The following is a 9,256-nucleotide window of genomic DNA, read 5'->3' as shown; positions in this document are numbered from 1 at the left end:
TAGTTCCCTTAGCAGAGAGGTTAATAATTAGAGGGCATAGATTTAACATAAGAACATACCATGAGCAGGAGTCGGCGATTCGGCCCTGCGAGCCTGCTCCACCATTCAATAAGATCATGGCTGATCTTCTACCTCATCTCCACTTTCCTGCACTATCCCCATATCCCTTGGTTCCCTTAATATTCAAAAATCTATCGAGCTCTGTCTCAACAACTGAGCCTCCACAGCCCTCTGGGGTAGAGAATTCCAAAGATTCACCACCCTCTGAGTGAAGAAATTTCTCCTCATCTCAGTCCTAAATAGCCGACCCCTTATCCTGAGACTGTGACCCCCTGGTTCTAGACGCCCCAGCCAGGGGGAAACATCCTCACTGCATCTAAGAATTTTGTATGTTTCAATGAGATCACCTCTCATTCTTCTAAACTCTAGAGAATATAGGCCTAGTCTACTCAATCTCTCCTCATAGGACAATTCCCACCCACCTACCCCGCCCATTCCAGGAATCAATCTGGTGAACCTTCATTGCACTCTCTCAATGGCAAGTATATCCTTCCTTAGATTTGAAGTAGAAGGATTAAAGGAGTTGAGGAGGAATTTTTTTCAGAGGGTGGTGAGGGTCTGGCATGCACTGCCTGAAAGTATGGTAGAGACAGAAACGCTCATCACATTTAAAAAGTGCTTGGATAGAAGCGCTGTAACCTGTAAGGCTACGAGCCAAGGGCTGGAAAGTGGGATTAGACGGGATAGCTTTCGGTCGGTGCAGATTTTGCCAGCGCTGGGGAGGCAGGTATGGAGGTGGGTCTGCCGGGAAAATGGCAGAATTTGGGGGCGGGTGCCCAACCCGCCTCCATGCCATCTTCCCAGGAGGCGGTTAGCCGTCCCGCGTCGGGTCCCGTCTCCTTGGAGGCGGGAAGGTATTAAAGCCTATTAACTGCCTTTTAACAGGTAGTTAACAGGCAGAAAATATGATTATGCCCTTTTTGCCCTCACAAGTGCGGGCTTCCCGAAGGCTCTGAAACCCGCCAGCGAGGCAAGGCGAGGCGAGTGCTGGGTCTGCGGGGGTCGGGAGGGTGCAAAAGTGTGGTGTGAAGGTAATTGATGGGTGCAACTGTGGAGACGTGAGTATCTGAGGTAAGTGCAAAGTGTTATTAAAAATGTACTTACCTTTGTTTCTTCCTATAGGCTTCAGTCGGTGTCTATGCGGAGAGTCTCGGACCTCCGAGTTGGGAATGACAGGTGGCCGTTGCATTCACAGATGCAACAATCATCTCATTTCTGTAAAAGAAAGAAGTTTGATGAAGACCTCACCAAACTGCAGAGAATGTCAGTGTTTGACAGCTTCACAGAGCTGTGCTGTCAAACGATGACAATTCATCTGTCAAAATTTTTTGACAGATGAAACATCATACATTGACGTGCTCTGCAACCGGCTTTCCCTTAATTGGCCTGCTAAACCCGCTGGGCGGGCTTAACAAGGTCAATCAAGGGAAAATAGTGTGGGTTGGCCAGAAGTTGTTGGAGGCAGGACTGAAACCCGACAAGTGGGAGACCCGCCTCCAAAAGCTCCCCATTGGTAAAATCACCCCCGAAGTGCCGTAAATTTCTGATGCTATGGAAATAGTGTTATGGTATTGGACTGGTAACCAGTGGTAAGTTGTGCAATTGGATTCAAAAGTTCTGGTGATTTGTGCTGACTCCAGAACATAGGCCCAGCAGATTCATTCATGTCTTCTTTAGGAAGGGGACCCAGCCACCCCTACCTGGTCTGGCCTGCGTGTGACTGCAGTCTATGCTATGTTTGACACTTGATACCCTCAGCAACTGAGAATGGACTATAAATGTTGCCTTGTAATGTTGCCTGCATCCCATGAACAAAAAAACTTAAGGTTTTTATAAAGTCCATGATTCCCTATATTGACATTGTCATATTTCTCCATTTACAGTCCCATTACAGCGTTCTACTCTTGATTGTTCTCTTCAATATCCTCTAATGGCCTACAAATCCCATCTATTCTGTACTATTCAATGGTTACCTAGGAATCTTTGTAGACCCATCCCATTACTATTTCTTAAATTTACCTGGGAAGATTCTGAGCACTGCCACCATCAATATTTTCCTTTCTATGGGTGAGGTAAAGAGAATCTAACTTGACCATGCTGACTATCCAGCTTCAATTTGGAACAGGAGCTTGGGACGCCCAAGACTAGGGCTGGGCCCGGTGCGTTCGAGATTTGAATTGTTTTTCAGATGTCCTACTTCGACCGGGACGATGTCGCTCTGGTCAACTTCTCCAACTTCTTCAAACATCGGGAGAAACGGGAACGTGCCAGGAAGCTGATGGAATTCCAGAATCGGCGTGGAGGCCACACCCTCCTGCAGGATGTGAAGGTTGGAATTGAGAAATTTCTTGTAGAAAATGGCTGCTTGTATGATTCCACTTGACATACAGGAAACTCTTTTTTATCCGGCACCGACAGGACCGGCATGGTGCCGGTTTATCAAAAAGTCCGGATTACAGAGGGGTATAGTTAAAAGGTACGAGAGCTCCGTACACAGCAACAAATCCAGGCTTCCCTGTTGCTTAGCAACAAGTGCAGGAACCCCGGCCACAGACCAAGCGTCCCTGTTGCTTAGCAACAAGTCCAGGAACCCCGATTACACAGCCACAGATCCAGGAACGGCCACTAATATGAAGTAAAACTTACCTGCACCTACTCCTGAATTTTGCCGGTTAACAGAGATTTCCGGTTATTTAGGTGCCGGTAAATCGAGAGTTTCCTATTGGGCTAATTTGTTTAAACTTTATGGGTGAGGTGGGGGAGTAGGCTGCCTTGTGGAGCTGTTTTGTGTTTCTACTAGTCTCTAGTCCAGGTGATGAAACTTCCCCAGTGTGTGTGGGGTGGAGGGGATTCATGAAGGTTCTTGGGCTATTGTGTGTTTGCATTTAAACCAGTATCTCAATCCCTGAAAAAATGGTTATAACTCGCTTCCCTGTTTTATCTCCTGTGAGCCGAGTACAAATGGACATGATCCAAGTCCCCTGAGTTAATGTGAACCTTTACACTTAAACTTGAAATGATTTTTTTCCCTTAGAAACCAGAGAGGGATGAGTGGAGCAATGGTCTACAAGCAATGCACATTGTCCTGGAGCAGGAGAAGAACATGACCCGGAGTTTGCTGGATCTACACCTCGCCACCACCCAGACTGACTCTCAGTAAGCTTTGCTTCCAAACCTGTTATAATTTTAGTCATTAGTTTTATGGGTTTGTTATCGAAGGCCCCTGATAGAAACATAGAAGGTCATTCGGCCCCTCAAGCCCGCTCCGCCATTTAATGAGATCATGGCTGATCATCCAAATTCAGTACCCTGTCCCTGCTTTCTCCCCATATCCCTTGATCCCTTTAGCCGTAAGAAATATATCCAACTCCTACTTGAATATATTTAATGAATTGGCCTCAACTGCCTTCAGTGGTAGAGAATTCCACAGGTTCACCACTCTCTGGGTGAAGAAATTCCTCCTCATCTCAGTCCTAAATGGCTTACCCCTTATCCTTAGACTGTGGCCCCTGATTCTGGACTCCCCCGTCATCGGGAACATCCTTCCTGCATCTAGTCTGTCTAGTCCTGTTAGAATTTTATAAGTTTCAATGAGATCCCCTCTCATTCTTCTAAACTCTAGCGAATATAAGCCTAATCGACCCAATCTCTCCTCATACATCATTCCTGCCATCCCAGGTACCAGTCTGGTGAATCTTTGCTGCACTCCCTCCATGGCAAGAACATCCTTCCTCAGATAAGGCGACCAAAACTGCACACAATACTCAAGGTGTGGTCTCACCAAGGCCCTGTACAACTGTAGCAAGACATCCTTGCTCCTGTACTCGAATCCTCTCGCTATGAAGGCCAACATACCATTTGCCTTCTTAACCGCCTGCTGCACCTGCATGCTTACCTTCAGCAACAGGTGCACAAGGACACCCAGGTCTCGTTGCATTTCCCCTTTTCCCAATCTATTGCCGTTCAGATAATAATCTGCCTTCCTGTTTTTGCCAACAAAGTGGATAACCTCGCATTTATCCACATTATACTGCATCTGCCATGCATCTGCCCAATCACCCAACCTGTCCAAATCGTACTGGAGTTTCTCTGCATCCTCCTCACAGCACACACGCCCACCCAGCTTTGTGTCGTCTGCAAACTTGGAGATATTACATCTAGTTCCCTCGTCTAGATCATTAATATATATTGTGAATAGCTGGGGTCCTCGCACCGATCCCTGCGGTCCCTGATCTAGGTAATGCTCAAGCCCAAGTGGTTTGGACTTGTCTATTTGACCCAATTTTTTGTCCCTGATCAGACCTACACTCCCGTGTCCATCACTGGAACACTGCTCCCAACAATGTCACTTGGCAATTGGGCTAAGCTAGGATCTGTCTGGATGGTAGGGCTGGGTCTGGCTGTCCATTTTTGGGGCAGAAACTGACCGCTCATTTAGGCTGCATTTAGACTGAGTGTCACCAATGAGCCCTAGTAAAACGGAAGTCAATGCGGATGGCGGGGAGGTGGTGGGGGGGGGATCTCTCCAGTGGCTGTAGTAATAACTGGCACAAAGGAAGATGGTTGTGGATGTTGGAGGCCAATCATCTGAGCTCCAGCACATCATTGCAGGAGTTCCTCAGGGCAGTGTCCCAACCCCAACTATCTTCAGCTGCTTCATTAATGACCTTCACTCCATCAAAAGGTCAGAAGTGAGGCTGTTCACTGATGGTTAGTGTTCAGCTCCGTTTGCAACTCCTCAAATAATCCGTGCCTGCTTGCAGCAAGACCTGGATAACACCCAGGCTTGGGCAGTTAAGTGGCAAATATCATTGTGCCAGACAATGACCATCTCCAGTAAGAGAACATAATCACCTCCCATTGATATTCAATGACATTACCATTGCCAAATCCCCCACCAGCAACATTACGGGGGTTGCCATTGACCAGAAATTTTGCAGCAAGTGTCTCATCTCCTGATTCCCCAAAGCCTCCCCACCACTAACAGGGTACAAGTCAGAGTGTCACAGATTACTCTTCACATGCCTGAATGTGTTCAGCTGCTACAACTTCAAGACATTCGAAACTATCCAGGACAAAACTTGACCTGCACTCCCACCACCACTGGCGGACCGTGGCTGGAGGTTGTACCATCTACAGGGTGCACTGCAACAATTTGCCAAGGCTTCTTTGGCCGCACATCCCAAACATGCCAACCTCCACCTTTTAGAAGAAGGGCAGCGGATGCATGGGAACACCATCATCTCCAAGTCACACACCATCCGGACTTGGAAATATATCGCCGTTCCTTCATAGTCGCTGGGTTCAATGACCCACTCCAAGAGACTTGAGCACAAAATCCAGGCTGACACTCCAGTGCGGTGCTGAGGCGGCGCTGCACTGTCGGAGGTGCCGTCTTTAGGAAGAGATGTTAAACCGAGGCCCCATCTGCCCTCTCGGATGGATGTAAAAGATCCCATGGCACTACCCGAAGAAGAGCAGGGGAGTTATCCCCAGTGCCTTCATTGGCTGGCTGTAAAGCGCTTTGGGATGTCCTGAGATCGTGAAAGGCGCTATACAAATGCAAGTTCTTTCTCTTTACCACTCTATTCCTTCCGAGCTTAAAACCTCATTTGCTCATCCAGCAAGCAACTTCTCTGGCCTGTGTATGTTGTAACAAACATAGAAACATAGAAACATAGAAGATAGGAGCAGGAGTAGGCCATTCGGCCCCTCGAGCCTGCTCCGCCATTCAATGAGATCATGGCTGATCATCCAAACTCAGTACCCTGTCCCTGCTTTCTCCCGATACCCCTTGACCCCTTTAGCCTTAAGAAATATGTCCACCTCCTTCTTGAATATATTTAATGCCTACTGCCTTCTGTGGTAGAGAATTCCACAGGTTCACCACTCTCTGGGTGAAGAAATTCCTCCTCATCTCTGTCCTAAATGGCTTACCCCTTATCCTTAAACTGTGACCCCTGCCTCTGGACTCCCCGACCATCGGGAACATCCTTCCTGCATCTAGTCTGTCCAGTCCTGTCAGAATTTTATAAGTTTCAATTAGATCCCCTCTCATTCTTCTAAACTCCAGCGAGTATAAGCCCAATCGGCCCAATCTCTCCTTTACGTCATTCCTGCCATCCCAGGTATCAGCCTGGTGAATCTTCGCTGCACTCCTTCCATGGCAAGAACATCCTTCCTCAGATAAGGCGACCAAAACTGCACACAATACTCAAGGTGCGGTCTCACCAAGGCCCTGTACAACTGCAGCAAGACATCCTTGTTCCTGTACTCGAACCCTCTTGCTACGAAGGCCAACATACCATTTGCCTTCTTAACCGCCTGCTGCACCTGCATGCAACTCCCATACTGCTTCTCCTCTCCCCAGCGCAGTTACTGTCCTCAGCACAGAACATATTGGCTGTCATCTGGCTCTGTGCCCTGCCCTTTTTTAAATAAAAGATGCAAAGAAAGTAGAGTATCAACATGCAGTGAGAGGACTTAAAGCAGGGGGTGGGGAGTAGAAAGTGAGAGAAAGGAAACAGACAAACAACAATGAGATAATGTGTCACGTACAGAGAAAGAATGGAAGAGAAACAAAAGGTGGGAGGCAACAATTTGCATTTATATAGCGCTTTCAACGTAGTAAAACGTCCCAAGGCACTTCACAGGAGCGTTAGCAAACAAAATTTGACACCGAGCCATATAAGGAAATAGTTGGACGGGTGACCAAAAGCTTAGTCAAAGAGGTAGGTTTTAAGGAGCGTCTTGAAGGAGGAGATAGAGGTAGCGAGGCGGAGTGGTTTTGGGAGGGAATTCCAGAGCTTAGGGCCTAGGCAGCTGAAGGCACGGCCACCAATGGTGGGGCGATTAAAATCAGGGATGCTCAAGGTGCCAGAATTGGAGGAGCGCAGAGATCGCGGAGGGTTGTCGGGCTGGAGGAGGTTACAGAGGTAGGGAGGGGGCGAGGCTAGGGAGGGATTTGAAAACAAGGATGAGAATTTTAAAATTGAGGTGCTGTGTGTGGCTCGGCGTCAAATTTTTTTGTCTTAAAATACCCCGGTGCAGCGCCTTGGGACATTTTACTATGTTAAAGGCGCTATATAAATACAAGTTGTTGTTGTTGTTTCAGCGCCAATTAAACGACATTCACTGCAAATTCTTCGGATTGATCTGGTAATAACTTTGTATTGTGGGACATGTCAATGCTCTCCATGAGATTGGGGCTGAATGAAATAATAATAATCAACTTTATTGTCATTGTTAGTGCACAAGTGCAGTACAACGAAATGTCACAAACCTGATGTAATTTAGATAACTATCCTGCTTTCTAAGTCAAAATATGAAGGCCTTGTGATGCTAATCGTGGCACAATTAATCTCCTTGACGAGCTGCAGCCAATCCCTGAAAGACCAATTGTAGTGCAGTTAGAAGTCTTGTGCATTCATTAAATCTGTATCTGTTCTTTCTCCTTCTTAGGCAGTCCCTCGGTACCGAGGATGACTTGCTTCCACATCAAAAATGAGTTCTCAGGTGACTGATGAGTCCAATGCGGGACCGACAGTCTCTGTCACAGGTGGGGCAGACGGTGGTTGAAGGGGCGGGTGGGTGGGGTGCTTGGGTTGACGTGCGCTCCTTGCGCTGCCTGCGCTTGGCTTCCGCTTGCTCCCGGCGAAGAGACTCGAGGTGTTCGGCGCCTTTCCGAATGCTTCTCCTCCACTTTGTGCGGCCTTGGGCCAGGGATTCCCAGGTGTCAGTGGGGATGTTGCACTTTTTCAAGGAGGCTTTGAGGGTGTCCTTGAAGCGTTTCCTCTGTTCTTTCTATTGTATTAACAGGAATGTGATTCAATGGTTTTATGCTCGCTCTTCCTAATTTCATCATCTTCGATTCCCAGTGGTTTTGCTTTTTTGAGGTGTTCATCAGTGATGGAACATTGGATAGTAACCGATTTGGCTTCTTGCCGTCTAATTGTACAAACTAAGATTTTTTCTCTCAATAGATTTTTTTTTAATTAATGAATAAATTGATTTTTGAATTGTTGACTATTTCAGTTGGTTGGAGGATCTGGCTCTAATTCTGAATCTCTGGGAGGACTCGAGCTGGAGCCGGAGTATTAATGGGATTGAAATTGTTCTCTTCAGGTGCCCTACTTCGAGCGGGACGATGTCGCCCTCGGCAACCCCTCCAGGTTCTTCAAACATCAGCCCCAGGAGGAGCGGGAAGGTGCCGAGAAGCTGATGAAATTCCAGAATACCCGATCCTTCATCGTCACTGGGTCAAAACCCTGGAACTCACCCCCCCCAACAGCACCGTGGGAGTACCTTCACCACACGGACTGCAGCGGTTCAAGAAGGCGGCTCACCGCCACCTTCTCAAGGGCAACTAGGGATGGGCAATAAATGCTGGCCTTCCCAGCGATGCCCACATCCCATAAGCCAATTTAAAAAAATGCAACCTGGGGACTTCATCACCAACCTGAAGTGTCTGGGGGCGCCTGAGCATGGGATGGGAGAGTACCTGTTTGACACGCTCTCTCTAGAGGAGAGTAGTTAATCTGACAAAATACTGCCCAACTATCTGAATTGAGGCAGTCTTTCCTGTGTCAATTGATCTCTAGATACCCATGACTGAAGTCTTGCGAGTCTGTTGTGGACAATGTTTTCACTGGTATGGAATGTGTGTGTTTGAAAAGAATTGTGATTTGATGCAGCAGATTCCTGTACGCGTGGCCATGCTGTTCTAATTATTTGAAATACAATCTATGCCGGCATTGCCTTTGATCTTTGTCCTGGCGGTCTATCACGGGTCCTATTAGGCTCCTACTTGTGAATAATGTGACATGATTGGCCAAATCCTGCATAAGGTATTACAAAGTATTTACAGCACAGAAACAGGCCATTCGGCCCAACTGGTCCGTGCCGGTGTTTACGCTCCACGAGAGTCTCCTCCCACCCCTCTTCATCTAACCCCATCAGCATAGCCTTCTATTCCTTTCTCCCTCATTTATCGAGCTTCCCCTTGAATGCATCTATGCTATTTGCCTCAACCACTCCATGTGATAGCGAGTCCCGCTCTCTGGCTAAAGAAGTTTCTTCTGAATTCCATATTGGATTTATTAGTGACTATTGACGTAAGAAAACTACTAGGCACTTGGTTTAAGCGTTAAACAAAGTTTAATCAACTGTTTTTCAACATGGAGATCTAGTTGTGTCC

The 9,256-nt window shown here is 47.3% G+C and overlaps 1 protein-coding gene across 1 annotated transcript; it reads left to right on the top strand.

The window, feature by feature from the left end:
* Positions 1 to 312: 312 nt before the first annotated feature.
* Positions 313 to 9,168, top strand: LOC147099483 (soma ferritin-like). The gene is made up of 3 exons (XM_085969314.1): positions 313 to 2,389; positions 3,095 to 3,216; positions 8,185 to 9,168. Exons 1-3 carry the CDS (start codon positions 2,249 to 2,251, stop codon positions 8,279 to 8,281), a joined length of 360 nt encoding a protein of 119 aa, XP_085825440.1. The 5' UTR covers positions 313 to 2,248; the 3' UTR covers positions 8,282 to 9,168.
* The last annotated feature ends 88 nt before the right edge of the window (positions 9,169 to 9,256 follow it).

The sequence above is a fragment of the Somniosus microcephalus genome, chromosome 28 (assembly GCF_052327205.1).
Source record: "Somniosus microcephalus isolate GS21.2 chromosome 28, FLI_Smic_1.0, whole genome shotgun sequence".
In the NCBI taxonomy this organism is placed as follows: Eukaryota; Metazoa; Chordata; class Chondrichthyes; order Squaliformes; family Somniosidae; genus Somniosus; species Somniosus microcephalus.
This window is presented reverse-complemented; position numbering and strand designations above follow the sequence as displayed.